This window comes from Montipora foliosa, chromosome 7 (genome assembly GCF_036669935.1).
Source record: "Montipora foliosa isolate CH-2021 chromosome 7, ASM3666993v2, whole genome shotgun sequence".
Classification (NCBI taxonomy): Eukaryota; Metazoa; Cnidaria; class Anthozoa; order Scleractinia; family Acroporidae; genus Montipora; species Montipora foliosa.
This window is the reverse complement of record NC_090875.1, coordinates 24,838,669-24,856,643: the sequence shown is the minus strand read 5'-3', so window position 1 is coordinate 24,856,643 and position 17,975 is coordinate 24,838,669. Positions and strand designations below refer to the sequence as shown.

At 41.0% G+C, this 17,975-nt stretch overlaps 2 protein-coding genes across 5 annotated transcripts in view; both read left to right on the top strand.

Annotated features, from left to right (window-relative positions):
• LOC138011520 (fibronectin type III domain-containing protein-like) overlaps nt 1-11,552 on the top strand; it is a 30,687-nt gene extending 19,135 nt beyond the window's left edge. For both annotated transcript variants that reach the window (XM_068858563.1, XM_068858564.1), the window contains exons 7-16: nt 1-15; nt 777-907; nt 1,473-1,757; nt 2,775-3,020; nt 3,454-3,699; nt 4,297-4,557; nt 5,792-6,100; nt 6,886-7,032; nt 8,004-8,139; nt 9,041-11,552. The exon at nt 1-15 is cut by the window's left edge and continues 130 nt beyond it. In XM_068858563.1, coding sequence (XP_068714664.1) covers nt 1-15; nt 777-907; nt 1,473-1,757; nt 2,775-3,020; nt 3,454-3,699; nt 4,297-4,557; nt 5,792-6,100; nt 6,886-7,032; nt 8,004-8,139; nt 9,041-9,188 — 1,924 coding nt within the window. In that variant the 3' untranslated portion in view covers nt 9,189-11,552. The remainder of the gene's footprint in view (nt 16-776; nt 908-1,472; nt 1,758-2,774; nt 3,021-3,453; nt 3,700-4,296; nt 4,558-5,791; nt 6,101-6,885; nt 7,033-8,003; nt 8,140-9,040) is intronic.
• A 3,754-nt stretch (nt 11,553-15,306) lies between these two features.
• LOC138011518 (uncharacterized) overlaps nt 15,307-17,975 on the top strand; it is a 37,125-nt gene continuing 34,456 nt past the window's right edge. Inside the window, exons 1-3 of one of the 3 annotated variants that reach the window (XM_068858561.1) lie at nt 15,307-15,625; nt 16,122-16,241; nt 17,366-17,797. In XM_068858561.1, the coding sequence (XP_068714662.1) occupies nt 15,611-15,625; nt 16,122-16,241; nt 17,366-17,797 (567 nt within the window). In that variant the 5' untranslated portion in view covers nt 15,307-15,610. The remainder of the gene's footprint in view (nt 15,626-16,121; nt 16,242-17,365; nt 17,798-17,975) is intronic. The other 2 variants (XM_068858560.1, XM_068858562.1) reach the window with 2 other exon arrangements.

Here is a 17,975-nt window from a genome sequence, read left to right as displayed (position 1 = left end):
ACTGGATCTAAAGGAGTGAGTATAGTGCTGCAACGAGTGATGAAAAAGATCGCTTTCTTTGGTTAACCCACAGGTTCTTGAGACTAGCAACAGTCAAAATCCAGTATTTCACACGCCCTAACTTCAAGGCAGTGGTCCTGGTTCAACCTCTCATCTGTAAATAGCCAACTGGTTTGCCTCTAGCCATTTGGGATTCTTGACAGTTGTTGTTGTTGTTCTGTTCTGTCGTTTTGTTTATTGTGTTTCACTGCCTTGAAAAGCCCCTATGGGAAGTGGCCAGTTGAGTATGTATTGTATTGTATAAACCACACATTGTCCAACGACCGTCCCCCCGACAAGAAAATCGCCAAACTGCCGAAACCGTCTGTGGCGCTACCATGAAATAGATACATACAAACATACATACATAATTGATCACTCCCCTACGATAGGGGCTTTTCAAGGCCAAAATGAATTGCAATCAAAGAAATGACAGATCCGAAGAACAACAAGAAGAAACCAACTGACGGGAGGCAAACCAGTCTAATTTGCTCAGTTACAAGGGCAGCCGAGAAACTGAACCAGGGACTACAAGGATCAGTTTCAGCGAGTGATCAGCAAGCACCATAACCACTGCGCCGCTCAGCGCCCTCAAATGATGAATGGTCGGCAAGATGTCAGCAGCGCGCTATCGAAGAGCGAAACATGTTATCTTGCATAAGTTAGGGTAGCTGAACATTTTGTTCAAAATCGATTTCTTACGAAACAAACTCTTTTTATCCTCTGTTTCCTGGCAGTGACCAATTACGAATAGATAGCAACAAACTGAAGTTTGTGGATGTGACGCTTGGCAATGAAGGGTTGTATCAGTGTGTGGCAGAAAACCAACACGGAATGATTGTGTCCGCAACATGGATTCACGTACAGGGTGAGTACAATGATCTTAGGATATCTCAACTCACTAAGGAAAGTTTTGGGACAAAACGAACCAAGTGCAATTGGTGAGTAGCGCCACCCCTCCCTACCTCGTTCCCAGGACCTCTCCCTTGGCTTTTGGGCTGAGGTCCAGTGAACGAGGTTGCATTCTTGTCCCACACTCTCCACCAAGTTTTCCATTTTGGCCGTTATCAAGCCTTCACCCAGATTGAAAATTTGATATCAATTGATTTGGCAAGCGTAATCTGGCGAAGGACTAACTCGCTCATAATATCTACCTGCAATAACAATGTGGTTCAATTCGGGACCTACGCAAGATACTCGAGTTGGTAGCCAGTTCTGGATTTAAGCCCACTGTATTCGCATGAAAATCCAACGCCTCAGCCATTGTAGCACGCCGGATCCTTCCAGGAGACATCGTTTATTAGATGCCTCAGAACATAACGGTGACCCGTTTCCGATATCAACTTATTTGATATCCAATTTTAAAAAAATTCTCTAACGTCGAAGCAATACTGTTTCGTCACAGACTCACTTTTTGGCTCTTTGTTCTACAGCATGGAAACCTTCTTTCAGTAATGCATCGTTGGGGCCTTTTGAATTGTTGCACGGCAGTGAAAGCAGATTACATTGTAACCCAAGCGCAGCGCCACGCCCATCATTTCAATGGTTCAGAAACGGAATCCTGTTAAGTTCAGAGAACAGCAGTCGCTACGATTTCCAACAGAATGGTACATTAATAATAAAGAGAGTTGACAAGGAAGACGATGAGGGAAACTATACGTGCAAGGCGCGTAATTTTCTTGGTGAAGATTCGGCGTCAGCAGCTGTGATTGTGTATGGTAAGATTCAGTATTAAGCATCCTTCTCTTAGGCAAATCACCCCCTAAGTGTGACCAGCATTTAATTTTTCCTCACAAGAACACCGATTAACCAAACATGATGGTCGAAAAGATGAAAGAAATGATTACTTAAGTTAGCAGTTCGTTGTTTGTAGGAGAACAGATTGGGAAAACAAGTGAGAGGGGTTCAAAGGATACGTCGTCAATGAAGAAGCAAATGCAATGAAGTAAATGCGTTAGATATACCGTAACTCTAACGAAAGCGCATGCGCCGTTGCATCACTAGCGTTTGCATTCGATGTGTGTGAACCGCGGCAAGGAAGAAAACGAACGCGTTAAGGGCTCTCCACGTTTGAAGTTAGAACTAGGACGTCGTTATCCTCGTTCGCCATCTAAGTCTGTGTCTCGGTATCGCACTTTCATTGTGTTTGTAAAAAAAATGTAAATGCTTTGTTGTTTATAGTAGAAGTGCACTTAGCTATCAAGCTAGTTTACAGGCACGCCACTTTTAAAAATGTGAAAGAAACAATTCAAAGTTAACAGAAACATTATTAAGAACCCCAACTGGCAGGAGGCAACCAGTTGGCTATTTACAAAGCGTGGTGGAGTTGAATCCGGGACAACCGAAACCAAATCCAAGCCAGAGGTTAGAACGGGATTTGAACCCGGAGCAGCCGCATGCAAACCCAACGCCCTAACCACTCAACCACGCTGCCTCCAGCGTAGCCTCCACCGTGCCTCCAGGTTTGTGTTCTACGTTGAAGGTCGTTTGGTTTTTCTCCTTTACTTGCTATGTTGCGTTTGCATCGCACGTTTGAATCGAACCTTAAGAATAGAACGAGAATAAAGTAGAGTAGATAACTGTGCAGATCACCATATTTTGCAGTCTTGAGGGCTAAATTGCAAAGGGTGCCGCTCACAACGTCGGACCGAATAATTTATCTCCTTCCACTCACATTACTTACCTTTATTTTAAAAACGCAACATAACTATTCATTGCATTTCTTTACTTCTCAGTCCGACCAGGTTTTGTAAGTAGGCCAGCAAATCAGATGGTGAGAGAAGGAGACGTGGTCGCATTTCATTGTAGCGCAAATGGTTATCCCATCCCAGTCATAACATGGATAAGAAACGGACAGAATCTAAAAACTGGTGAAACGCTAAGCTTCCAAGCCAAAAGAGATGATTCTGGAAAGTACTGGTGCCGAGGGGATAACGGCTTGGGTTTTCCTATAGTGGCCGAAACTATACTCGATGTGCAGTGTAAGTACGAATGCTTTGAATATGCCCTGAATTAATCAGTAGTTGGACTGGTGCTTTTAACGGAAGACCAATACTCATTTGCTAATCAACTGTTACGAGTACACAGTTTCTTACAAGCGGACAAGTTTTTAACACGTTAAACCATGAGAAGTTACTCTAGTTGGAAGGATTAAATATTTCCCATTACAAAAATCTTTAAGAATGGGAAAGGTTGATTACATTTTCCTGCGTTTCATTTTACGGTACACAGTCAGGAGTCAATCAATTCACGAACAAAATAAATTGAATAGAATTATATCTAAAGAAATGTTAGTCTAGTGCGCTAAAAGTGGAATAGTTGTCGCAAAATGCAATAAAAATTACGTTATTTTTTTTTCACAAGTTATTGTGTGGGTAATTTTACTCAGTTTATGTTTTTTTGCGTTTCTTAAAGTTCCGCCGAGTTTCATCATCACACCCAGAAACCAGACAGTTAAAGAAAACGAGAGAGCGACCTTTACATGTAGCGCCACTGGTAACCCAACCCCACAAATAACCTGGATAAAAGACGGACTGACTGTGGGCACAGGAAAGAATCTAACCTTTACGGCATCGAGGAATGATTCTGGAAAGTATCAGTGTCTGATAACAAATGGCTTGACTGCTGGTATCCACGAAAGTGTTGATCTTGACGTACATTGTGAGTACAAAAGAATTTCATTTCACAATGGTCTTTTTTGCTAGGGCCGATTTACACGGTACGATTTTTGTCGCATGCGACAAGCTTACGACAGGCGTACGACATGACTTATGATTGTCGCAGCGTTTAAAACATGTTTTAAAAATGCTACGACATTTTTCTGACGTACACGCCAATCGTAAGTCATGTCGTAGGCCTGTCCTAACCTTGCCGCATGCGACAAAAATGGTATTGTGTAAATCGGCCCTTAGTATCCATCAAGCTCAATTGAAATCATTTGTGTTTCTGCGATGAGATTGGAACGAGCGTGCAACTGAAATTCGTTTCGTGTCTCAATTTCATGCTCGTTCCAGTCCGCTCTTTGCTTTATACTGAATTCTATACACAAGATGGTTCGTATCTCGGGCCTTAGCAAGGTGGCATATTCTCATTAAGAATATAAACTTTGTGCACCGGCTAATGCTGGTATAAATGCTGATTTCACATGTTTATTTTTTTTATCAGTGAGCTCAAAATTCCCCGTATAACCTTATAATTGTAACAAATCCTCTAATCTTGTTTCCTCTTAAACATATTTGTTTCCTCCTTTGTATTCAGACAAACCTGAAAACACTCAGCTGTCAGTGGACGCCAACAATATCAGCGCAGTGCCTTACAATGGCCAAGTCACACTTACTTGTACCAGCCATTCACACCCTGCTATAAACGCATACAGATTTTACCGGTTTCAAGAACTACTTGGCCAAAGCACATCTGGTATTTTCGATCTCATTGCGAGAGACTCTGGCTTGTATTCTTGTATCCCGTCTAACGACGCTGGGCCTGGAGAGAAAGCTCAAGTCACTTTAGTTGTTGATGGTGGGTGTCATGATTTGGTCAATGTGTCTGTTATCGAAGGAGACAAACTCATCGCCATATTGAAGGTTTGATATGGCGCAGGGTTGCCAGGTCGTCTTTTACGTAATCGGCCAAACTGATCGCCAAAATCGGCGGAATTGGAGTAAAAAAGGCCAAATTGCTAAATGACGCGAATGTTACCGTACGTTCGCTAAAAACGGCAAATACGCGACAAAAGAGGCGAATATTGAATAAAAAATCAGGCCGAGAGAAGAGCGTGGGTACTGGGTACAAGGTTGCAACAGTGCTGATTGCGCAATGGAAGTCGGATTAGTCGGATTACAAACAGCAATTCGACTATCAATCGAGTATTGATTATGAGTAAAATACTTAATAAAAAAGTGTGAAAACAAAATTTGAAAAGGCCAAAATAGGCCAGAATCGTTTTGGCCGAGTTATTTGGCCGAAAAAAGGCCAAACATGGAGTTGTGATGGCGTTGCTGTGTTGTCTTGATTGGATGACGTCACAAGAAGACCGCTGATACAAATACTAGCGAGCCTACCAGTTGGCGATTTGAGTAATGGCGGACAGGTTTTTGACAAGTTTGCACGGTCTATTTCTTCACAAGAAATAGTGTATCCTGATCCAAATTTACACATTTATCTTTTTTTGGTCATAAACATTGTAGTTCAGTTAAAAAAAACCCGGAAAAAATCTAAAATTTTCGTCATAGTACCACTTTAAGATCATCGCGAAGAGCTGGACTTCGTACTTCCCCGCAGTCTTTTAATGGATATGCTCTGGCGCTTACATCTGGTTCACAAGTGCTGCGCAAATGCAGTCGCGGACGTAATTTTCGTACTTTCATTTGCTCTTGTATGTGCATTTTACACGTGTGAACCGAGGCAACGCAAAATTTAATTGAGAGCCAAGGTTTTTAAAAAATTGTCCATGCGCTTTCCGCGTTAAACTTAAAGGTGACGCAAAGTTAGCGTTGCCTCTCCCACCATGATGGGAAAAGTCCTCCACTACGCCCACTTATCTTGCATTCCTTGTATTCAAGTTCATGAGGCAAGAAGTATGCGCGTGTAAAGCGAACCCTATTACAACTAACACTCACGCCCTCGGTAAGCGTTTTTTACGATGTTTAAGGGGCGTTACAACTGTTATACCACCACGGAGAAACAGAACATTTTGGGAGTCCTTTCTGTGTCATGGGATTAAAGTTTTTTATTATTTCGTTTGTTCTTCCAGGACTTCCTGCTGCTCCAAGTCAACTCCGAATAAATAAATGCATCGATTCGACTGTGCTGCTCTCATGGGTCCCCGGTGCATCTCACGGAGCTCCAGTTGATTACTATGTGATCGAAGAGGAGTCGAACGACGAACCTGCAGTCTTCAGATTTGTATTTAATGTTACCGATCCACAAGCCACACAAGCGTCCATTAAATTGAGTGGGAAACCTGTGACCGCCTTACGAATGAAAGCGGTCAATCGGTTTGGGACAATGACTAGTTTATCTACTTCTGTGGGTATTTGCAGACCTATCCCACCCCTAAAAGGTACGATAATCTTGTCTAACACTTCGTTACATGGACTCTGGAAAACTGCGTTTTTTTCTATATCTGTAGCCACCTATGGCTGATTTTTGGTTAATCGACATAAGGGACAAGTAATTCGCCATAGGAGGTTTTAATCCGAACCTTTAAATCATATCTTACGCCGGCTGGGGCTTACGTGTCATGTTCTGAGCATTGTGTGGCAGGGTATTTTCAAATGCCATGGGGAAGTGTTTGCAGAAGGGGTTTACAGTTTTTCGTTCGTATCCGTGGTTCAGCCATTGCAGATGTCATTATGAAGGCAGCACTTTGCTCTGCCTTTATTTTCAGACCTTTAGTCAGTGGTGATTGAACCGCGCCAACGACTTCCTGGTCTAAAATCAAGCGCTTTTCTAATCGGATGGTACAAGAGGGCAAAATAACATAAAATCATTCTCTGCACACGGTGTAGAGGCCGGGAGAGCGTAAACCGATCATTTGCGGGAATCATGCAAATAGTGTTTAGCCCGAGGTTCCAGACGAAACCGCGCGCTCAAAACATGCAAGCATTGCTAGGCGGTGCAGTTCAACATGTACCGGACCTATTGAAAGTGAAACCTGTTAGGGTCCAAAGAGACACTGGACAAATGATATGTAATGTAGGAATGCATGAAACCGTTACTGAGCTTGTGATAACGAAAGCTGTCCGGCATCAGTGGCCACGCATAACATAATAGCGATTGTATATATTTGGCGTTGTTGTCGTTTACTTATTGAAACAATTATTGACATCATGCTTGATTTAATAGGTGTGATTCAGCAAGATGATGATTCGCCAGTATATTCTCGTGCTTGGTTTGTTACTGTTATCGCATTCGTTGCTTATCTTGTCCTTTTTGTCGTGGTGTTTATCCTTATAAAGAAATACCGCCAGGAAAGAGGCCACTTGTACAACGGTAAGTTAACTGATGAGATGTCATCATCTAGGTAGCACAACTGCATGCAATCCATCCTGGAAATCGTTAAGTTGTACCAACTGAAACAACTTCCTGCAGTTAGAACAACTCACAAATGATATCGATCCATTATGAGACTTTGATAGATATAAGTTAAAATTTGCTTATAAAGTTCTCGCTACTTCAAGCTGAGTTTTTGCGGGGAAAAAAGTAAAACAAACCCAACCGCGACTTGAGTACGCGCAATTTCCCGCGCTTTAAGCTTCTTTGGTACAGTTGCTTTGAATTGTGATTGGTTCATTGTAATTGGCGCTTTTTTGTGCTGATTGCTAGTGGTCGTCAGTGTAACTGTGCACGACAACGCTCTCCCGAGAAAATATGGAACCAAGCCTCCGGACCCAGGGACAAGAGATTCCGGTCCACGAAAGATGCATAAAAAACTTAAAGCGCTTTTCCAAGCTTTTGTCAGAACTGTCCGGCCAGACCCGTCAGTTTGCAAAGAAAATGCAACAATTTGAAGAAACACTTGCATGATAATTCCTCGCATTCTTCTGGAGGAGTATATGTCATTCTCGAAGTGTGTTACATTGAAGGCGTAGTACAATTATTCCTTCCAAATGCCCGGTCTGGCCGGTCAGTTCCGTCAAATGGAAAGCGTCCTTAGTTAAGCACTTTCAGGTTCAACCAGAAACCCATAAGGGTTGAAACGTGTAACGCGCGTTCACAACTTCCGAATATTCAGTGCGAACTGGTTGGTTGAATGTTTCAGTGCTAAGTACCATATTTGGAAACCCCTCGCTCTTGTTGTTCCAAATATGGTACTTAGCAAATTGAATATTCAGAAGCTTGTTTCCCAGCACACAAGGGGCCGTTACACGTTTCAACCCTTATGGGTTTCTGGTTCAACCCAATCGATATGAAACCTGGAATATAACCTTCCGTTAAAAGTTCTTATTTTCTTTTTTTTATAGTTAAGCTGCGAGAGAATAAATATGGTGCCATTAAAAATCAAGAAAAAGAGGACACAATTCAACCACAAGAAGAACAACAAGTAGATGACGCAGAGGAGGCTGCAAGCAAACCTTTCTTGGCGAACAGTAATTCTAGGTACGTTTGCTCAAGTGGCGTTTGGACAAATCGCGTGAATCCCCTCCGAAAATAGACTGTCTTGCGGAAGCAATGTTCTCCTTTAAATTTCGCGCTTGGCTTTTACCTGTCAAGGTGTTTTTAGTTTGTTTTGTTTTACTTCGCTTTTTCTTTTTCTTTTTTTAAAATCTCGGTTATTTTTACGGGCGCGTATGAGCGTTTTGTGTCGCACACTGAGTCACGGTAGGGAAGCAGAGCACGTGTAGTGTTGAGAGCACTCGACTTCGGTTGACAAAGGAAGCCTGGGTTCGATTCCCGAACTCGTTGAGTTTGTTGGTTCTCTACTCTGCTCCGAGAGGGTTTTTTTCCCGGGTATACTCCCTCTTCCTCAAAAACCAATGGTTGATTTGGTTTGATTTTTGTATGTTCAGGATCCGCAATTAGAGCCCCAGCGGTCATTCGATCATACTGTGCGCAGTGACAACCCGGCTTAAGTGAGAGGGTTTAGAAAATGGTCAGGCAGAGTCAACCTCGTTCCCAAGGTCTCTCCTCTCTGCCTCCTTTGTCTTTTTCTCAACCACCATGGAGACAGAGAAGAGAGACCCTGGGAACGAGGTTGAGTCAGAGTGAACAAAAAGATTGAATAGACCATTTTACAGTTGTGTGCTTAGTTTCCTGGCCTTTGAATGAAAGTTAGACTGGAGTTGACTTTGCTTTGATAGAAACCTCACTGCTTTTCTTATGTAAATTCCTACTAATTAGCCTGAGAACAACATCATTAACATAAGAAAAGCAGTGAGGTTTCTATCAAAGCAAGGTCAACTCCAGACTCACTTTCATTCAAAGGCCAGGTAACTGAGCACACAACTGTAAAATGGTCTATTTGTCGCCTCTAATTTGAGTGTTTTTTTTTATTGTATAGTAAGGGACCTCCGGTTGACAGCTCAAGGCCACTTTCTTTGTGCAGCATGTTTGAGGAAAATCAATTTGGAGAGGATGTTTCCTTTGCAGACGAATACAAAGAAACTGATGTTGTCTTCAATTACGAAAAGGAGGGCACTTGCGTTTAAAGAGTCAACCCAAATATTCATATTTCGCGTGAGAGATTACGTCTTGGATGTTGAGTTACATTTGCAAGATTTTACTTGTCTTGCGAATTTTGAGATAACACGCAGAGGTGCGTTACAAGTAGAAGTTGGGAGTGTTGCGTTACATACATTGCGAGACACGCCCATTGTGGCTGCCTAATTCGAAAAATTATACTTGAGTTCACCCAATGATAAAATCAAGTTGTGTACTTCGTCTAACAGAATTGTGTTACGTTTTCTGCACTTGAATGTTGTGTCACGTTTGCAGTGTGTGACACCTTCCAACGATAGTTGTGGACCTCTATCTGGCGGGTCGGGTACATCCGAAATGTGGTATTTCTTCTTACAAAGAATAATTCAACAGATTCAATGGACGGAAAAAACAGAACACACTAACATTTATACAAGACGGAAGAAAGAACCTACTTGCTGGTCACAGGGAATTTCGAAGGCATTTGTGGGTCGAAATTTTGTAGATCGTTCAAGTACGGGAAGTATCCATCTCCAGTTGTCTCGTTAACGACTGGGCCTTCGATTCGAAGATCGTATGGAATTGACACAAAGAAAGCGTTTGGTTTGAGACTTGATTGATAGGGAAGGGTCTGGGTTTAGGTATCACGGAACCTAACTCACACGGCCTTTGCTCTGACCTAGGACATTCCGATTTTTTCAACTTTTAGTTTCACTCAACGCCAGGAGCTCATCAAGAGGAGTCTTTATCTCCTCTAATTCCTTGAATTAACCCTTTCCCGAGTAAATTAATTTTTAGAAACAGGTTTTTCCCGCGAAAAGTATCATAATTTCCTTGACGCTGAGAAGCTCTGTTTTGATTGGCTTTTACAACAGTGAGCGTGCTGAATTTCCCAAGGGAGGTGTTCTATAAATAAATCTACTCGAGAAAGGGTTGACTCCGAGGCCAAGTATGGGAGATAGAGGCTCCTCTTGATCAGCTCCTGTCAACGCTTAATTTTCACGTTTAAAGAAAACTCTTATGGTCCATTAAAACAGTTGTTTTGCAAGTACAGATTTCTTAACTACATTGTTCTGTCCATTGCTTGCTGAATGCCAGTTTCAACGTTACCGGGCTTGTCTTCTTTGGTAGTGTAACTGTTGCCGGTAAAAATCCGTTCTCAGGTTGAATCCGTTTTTACCGAGGATTAAATTGGTGATCCTCGTTTTATCAGGTTGAATACGCACTCAGATAAACTGAAGAAAGTTTTTTGAGAATAAATGAATCCTAGAGATAAATTAGGGTCACGTTAGGACTACTTTTGGTTATAGTACATGGACATCAATTGAGGTATTGTACAAAAGTAACTGTGTTAATTGGGTTAAGTTGTCACGGTTGTAGTGTACTGGTGCAGATACAGTAAGTGCATAATACATTTCTTTGTTTCCTTACTACGATGTAATGTTGAGACTAAATGGAAAAGTGTATGAATACAGAAACCGATAAAGATGATCCGAAATATTAAGATGTGTTGGGATGCGTAAGACAGAGCTTGAGGGGAGGTATAGGTGTTTTCAGTCCTTTATGTGGAGTTTATAGCTGCGTTAAACTAGGTAGAGTGCGTATTCAACGTAGGTAAAATGAAGATCACCAATTTAACGTAAGTAAAAATGGATTCAACCTGAGGACGGATTTGGTCGACAACATATAACCACTTAATTTTTGCATCATCTTTGGCAATAAGGCTGAGGTACCAAGCCTCCTAATTTCTTCTCACTACTTTTTTTTCCGCCCGACCAATCAGAGAAAGCCTTGACGCTAAATTAAGAAAAAACGATGATCTAAGCATTCTTGAAATGCAGTTAACATAAGTGACGATCTTTATTTCGGGCGGAAATGCATGAAGAAGAAAGTACAAGGCGTTCAGTAACATAAATTAACATTATACAAACATGGTCAATCTTGTTTTAATGGACCTTATTCATAAATGGCGGTCAATTTATAATTCTTTTGTCGAAGTGCAAATTAGCCTACCAAACCTCGATACCATACAGGGAATTGAAAAGAATTCTTGCCCTAAAATGAGGCTTGGTAGGCTAATTTGCACGTGGACAAAAGAATTATAAATGTGACCGCCATTTATGAATAAGGTCTATACACAAATTATTTAAGATAAAGTTTAGTTACAGAAAAACGAAGGTACGAAAGAAAAATATGTTTAATGATTTTCCTAAGAAATCGTCATTAATAAAGAAATTCAGTGTTTGCTGTGATTTTTGAGCTATTTACATGTCTGAAAAGTGATCTTGGAAAACATTCCTTTGCCTTTGACCGCATTTCTAAATGACAGCACTTTCGTCACTGTGCAAGTTAGCCTACCAAACCACATACAAGAACACGAATCCTCTTCAATTCATTTCATGCTAACGAGGTGTGGTCGGTTAATTTATACCAGAAAAAAGAGTGAGAAATAGGCCGCCCTTAATTAATACAGTTTTATAATAACCAAATCAATGCGCGCGCTCTGATTGGTCAATCAGCTATGGTTTATTGGGCCAGTAAACTCATGGAAAAATCGCGCGTCTTCTGAATTATTATATTTAAGCAATAGACCGCAGGTTGCTATGGTTTATAGGCATGATAAACCACTTGGAATGTTAGAAGAACACTGCGGCTCGTGATTTACGAATTCTTCTCGTGTTCTACCAACATCCCGTGTGGTTTATCAGCCTATAAACCATAGAAACTTGTGGTCTATTGCTTAAATAAACATTGAAGATGTCCAAATATTTAGTACCACTGAAAAAGAGTCACCATCAATAGTTTGGCTGGGAGACATCTCACAAATTATTGCGCAGAGGAAATGTCATCTGAAAAAGACAGCAACCAAGTAATTTTTTGAAATGATTTATTATTTATAACGAATTTGTAAGGATTCAATGTCAAGTTCAATTCGATTCCACAAATACTGCCTAGCTCAGAACTTGGTGTCCTGTTCAGACGCGCGTTTTTTGCATTAGCCACAGGGCAAACTTTTCAGTTTTATTTGATCTACGGCTCTACACGTACTTGCGCATAGGACCAACTCACAGGGAAATTTTACGGCGCTGGAAATGAAATTAAGAGCGCAATAGTCGGCGCAAAACGGTCAGTCCACGAGTGTCCGTAGACTTTGCAATTTTGACCGTAAAAGCCTCAAACTCAGGAATTAAGAGCCGTATTCGAACTTATACAAAAATTTGGTTTTATCAACGGAGTTGATAATGTAAATTGGCCACCGTACAGAGATTCTAAAAGCTGACGTTTCGAGCGTTAGCCCTTCGTCAGAGCAAATCGAGGAATTGTGGGTTACGTGTAGTTTTTATAGTAGAGTAGGAGCTACGCTATTGGTGGTAACATGGCAACGTAAAAAATAGGAATATATTAGTTAAATGAAAAGCGTTCGTTAATACCGTGAGGATTAAGGGTGCCGATTTGAAAGATGAATTTTTGTTCCAGATTCTTTCCGTCGTACCTAGATGTAGGGAAAGGCCGTAGATAGCCACGTGTTTTTTGGAGTGGTTAGGCAGATTAAAATGGCGAGCGACTGGCTTGGATGCATCCTTGTCATTCTTCTCAACATCGCGAAGGTGTTCGCGGAATCGGTCACCTAGTCGTCTACCTGTCTCACCAATGTATAATTTATTGCATAACGTACAGGTTATGCAATAAATGACATTTGCGGAGGTACATGCGAAACGATCGGTGATCTTAACAGATCGCTTAGGTCCTGATATCTTGCTAGTGTTAACAATGAAAAGACAAGTTTTGCATCGTGAGCGCGCGCACTTGAAAGTGCCGGGTTGCTCGTTAGTTTTGAGCGCGCTTCTAACTAAAAAGTTGCCTACGTTTTTGTCGCGTTTGAATGAAATAAGTGGAGGTTGCGAAAAGATTCTACCAGTCTCGGGATCATTTTGGAGTAATTTAAAATTACTAAGAATGATGCTTTTGACTGCGTGATTATGAGGATGGAAAGTGAGGGTGAATGGAATTCTGTCATTCTTATCTTTTTGTGACGTTTGTAGTGATGACTACAAACGAACTTAATTTTGCAATTTCCGCGAAAGAGGGGTCGCCGTCGACGGATTTCCGTGAGTTCTTTTGCAACAAGACGCCGGGTGGCGTTTACGTGGGATGCTACTGTTTTTGTAAAATGTGAAGGTTGGATGGAAAGTGTAACTTATCCCTGAAGCCGACTTAGAGTCACAAGGGACGTGGTAAAAGCGCTAAGGAAGGTTAAGAGTGATGAGAATCGAACACTTCCTTTGCGATTTCAAGCGTTTTCAATCAACCTTATTTGTATGTGCTCATATTCAATAAAAAGCAATTTAAGTTACATTTACATGTATTCACCGTGGGAACTGGAAATCAAGGCAAGAGGTGTAATATTTTCGCGTTCATCGCTGTTCTATCACGCCTGACCGACAAAATCGATTTCAAAGGAGACTTAGGTTGCCAGCTTTTGGAGGAGACGATTTGAATTCAGGCTGTGAACGCAGTAATTCGAAGAAGGGACTAGCCAATAACTTCTTCGAAAACTTGACTTTTACCTATGCTTTTACCTTCAGGAGGTTACGTACATAATTTCATAACAGACGTAGCGAAAATTTCAATCACAAAAGCCAGATAAATTAAAGGTGTTATATAACTTCAGTAACAAAGTAGTTTTTTTGCCCTATCTTCACATTTCTGCGACGTCTTAGTTTTCTCACCGCGTTAACCGACTTCAAGCGTTTTCATGAATCCATCTCATTTGTATGTGTTGGCATTCAATAAAAACAATTTTAGTTAGAAATAATTACGGTGGGAAACGGAAATGGAGGCAAGAGGTGTGATATTCTCGTCTTCCATCGCTCTTGACCGACAAAAATCGAAGGAGGCTTAGTTGCAGAGAGACTAAGATCACTTCAGGGATGCTTTTTTCTGCTAATTCACTCTGATAACGCTGTAATTCATGATTTGAAGAAGCAACACCGCAATAGCGACACAAAAGGCCTGATTTAGATTCATGTTTCCGACAGAACGGTGAAATCCAATCAATTGTTTAAATCAGAATTTTGAAATATTCTTACATGAATGCGACCCAAAAATTTTTCCAAATTTTGTCACTTCCGTTTGCAGTTTCAAATTTTTAGAAATTTTGCTCCGGACCAAAATTCGGAATTCTCTCTCCTGCAAATTCAGTCTGAGTATGGCACAAATCTCTTGCTCCTGCGGTCCCGCAGTGACCAAACAAAATTATGCAATTAAGTTAGGTGAATGACTGCTACCGCAGTGCCGTAGTCTTAGAATAATGAAGTCTGAGTGAGTCAAGGGAAAGACGATCTCGTGAAAAGTGTAGTTAACCGAACTGCAAAATGAAAGCTAAAATTTTACGAGAGTGTTTAGGCCTAATCACTGAAACGAGCGCTTAGGCTTAATCAGTAAACGAGTGCTTTCTTCTTCACACAGCATTGCAACACGACTGATTATCATTTCAACGACTGACGACTACGAGGCTGTAGGACTGCGGGCACAGCATTACAACACGACTGCGGCACTGCGGGAGCATTTTTTTAAGTTAGATATTTTGAGGGCCGGGTATTCTGCAATCTAGCCAAGGGAGGTAGTATGTCCGTTGGGAAGTCCGTGTGAGCTTCTTCGATTACCTTTCGCGCGGAAATAACAAAGATACCTCATGCAAGTCGTATCTCTGACATGACAGTATCAAGCCAAGAGCTTCGTGACAAGCACGTGGCTTATTTCCATATCTGACTACGAGGACACTTAGGCCATTTTTAAACGTGGACTACCATAAGCATCCCACGTAAAAAGAGTGATAAATTGACCGGTGTAACTGTTTGAAGACGATCCTCCAATGTTTCGCAAAATTACTGGAAAGGCTCCGATCAATAGTCTTTTGGGCTTGCATTTGCGGCGCAGAAGAAATATCTGAAAAAAAGAGGGCAAACAAGTAATTTATTTAAATGATTTATTTATTTGTAACCAATTTGTAAGGACTAAATGTCAATATTCAAGAGGAGAGGGGTGAGGGAGCCAGCGTATCAACCACGCATTGCTTTATGGGAAAATAAATGGCGCCAAGCTTGAAAAGTCACATGACATAACACCAGCTCGGCACTTTTAAGATGGACGACGATGAAATACAGCTTGTTGAGGTTACGGTGAGTTTTTGCGCATTTTCTGACCTAATTGTCTCCTAGGTCGTCAGGAATCAACCTTATGCTATCCGTACACAAACGTTTGAGCTCAATTTCGATCTATACAAGCAGAGGATGAGCGTAAAAGAAGATATCGATTTCGCGGCTTGATGCTGTTGTTTTGCGCGCGGGACAAATATTCAGACGAAAGCGTTTATTGTGATGTCAACATTTGTGTAATCAACTCGTACAGATATTAAATTGAAAATGGAGAGATGATCGAAGTTCAGGTAAGAGTGATCTCTCGTAATTTTGGGAGTGAATGTAAAAACACCAAGATCAGAGATGGATCCCGCGCGCATTAAAAAATTTTAGCAAGTCAGGCAAAGGATCTCTTGCGTTTTCATGACGAATGTGCGCTGCATTCTTTGCTTTTGTTCGAGGAATTGGGCCATGATGAGTTGTTTTCTCTTGGCCAGGATCAATCGTTGCAGTCACAAACTTTCTCAATCGAGCGCTTACTTTCTCACATTTTAGACCGGAAGGGTGGAGGAATTCCGAAAAAAAAAACAACGCACCGTTGTCAATCTATCTCCCACCGTTTTAAGCGACACGCGCGAGTTTTTTAGTGCTTTTAACTTCTTTTGTTTTTGTTTATTGGTTCTTTATTATCATACATGTATTTTTTATTGTACTAATTTTTTTGTTTATTCGTGTAAGATATTCTCATTATTCTTTCAAAATAATATTCATCTTGTTTTTGATTGGTATAATTATCATCTTCAGGTACGGTCAGGTTCACCACCCCGTAAACGGCGGAGGAAAGAATCGCTGCCACAACAGGAAATTAGAAAGACACCAGACAGGGATGATATGGTTTATAAAGCTGCTCAACTTAAAAGAAGGGTAAGTTTGCTATCCCACATAATAAGATGCAAATGGATCACTCACCAGGTATTGCAAAAAGAGCTTTGGAGAAAACTTTGGAGGGTTGTGGCCCTACTTGCGTGAAATGCAATTTCACCCTCCAAAGTTCAAAGTACAATTGAATGCAATAACCTAGTCTTCTATACAGCAATCATTATTATAAAGTAAAAAAAGTAAAGTAAAGTAACCATATTTAACGTCGATAACTCGTAACAGTAATTCAACTGACAAACCTGAGGTCGACGGTGCACTCATTTTACTCCCCCCTCTCCATCAGTGCTCCGTTTTACTGGTATTTAAAGCTACTTAGCTACAATGAAAGTAAAGAAGTCGAAACAAGGATTCGAGATCCGGGAATCAAACTCAGGACCTCTTGCACCAAGGCCGCGCACTAACCGACTGTGCCATCCTTGCTCTGAGGAAGGAATACTGTATCGCACAACAAGAAAATGTTGTGTCCATCCCAAATAACAGCTGCAAATTAAAGGAGAATAACAACAGCCATAATTGCCTATTGTCTGAGTGCAGCAGCAGTCATAGCAGTGTAGTAAACTTGCATTCTATGGTACATGTAAAGGAAAGAAAGGAAAAGAAAAGAAAGTGTCTAGTTGTTCTAGTGCTGTAGCACTAGTTGGGGACACTATAAAGTGAAATTAACAAGTAACGCAAATGAAGTCAAATGTTGGTTTTTGAGGAGAGGGAAAACCAGAGTACCCAGAGAAAACCTCTTGGTGCAGAGTAGAGAACCCATATATGACGCAGACTGAGGGAATGGAACCCGGGTCACATTGGTGGGAGGCGAGTGCTCTCACCACTGCACCATCCCTGTAAGGAACAAAGGACATGCAACTTCTGCTACATATGGCAAAGAAAGCCGATAACAGGAATGCAGGAGGTTTCAAACTCAGGCATTTATGATGCTCAACCAACTTTGTAACATTTCTCATTCTTATTGAGATCTGATTAATCTACGGCAAGTTCACATCTTCTTTGGGATGATAGCTGTTTATCTGTAGATGTAGCAAATTCATGGTATAAAGCTAATTAATACAGTACATGAGAGTAAAAATCACCACTTGCCTTTGGCATTTTATTCCTTTCAGCTTGCATTTTGTGAAAAAGAACAAAAAGAGTTGTCAAAGAAATTTCAAGAAGTAAAGGAGCAACTCACTGAGGAGCAGTCTTGTCAATTGGAAGTTAAACTTGAAAAATCTTTTGAACATGAACCTTTAATATGTGTGAGTGATAGTGGAGATGAAGACGTGGTATTTGTGCTTCCAGAGGATTATTCTCCCTTGAAGAAAAGAAAACTGAATGATGCAAAGAAAGTTGAGATATTTGATGAAAAAGACAGTCATACAAAGAAAGATGTAGCCATTACTTACTTCAAACCAGGAACTAATTTACCGCATGCAAGGGAGAACTGTGCAGCTCACAAGTTTGTTCAGAGTAATGTAACAACATCAACAGTGTCATGCAATGAGAGTTACTGTGAACAGTGCTACTGTTACGTCTGTGATACTCCTGTGACAAAGGTGTGGAAAAAAATTGAAAATCTCCTCAATAATTAAATCTGTATTTACAGTATCGTGCAAAAGTACATAAGTTGACAGTCTCGACTCGATCCTCGCAAGAATTGTGAATGGAGCCGAGGATTGACACTCAATTCTTGCAAAATCACTCAAGTGAAACCTTGTCAATTATTCATACTTA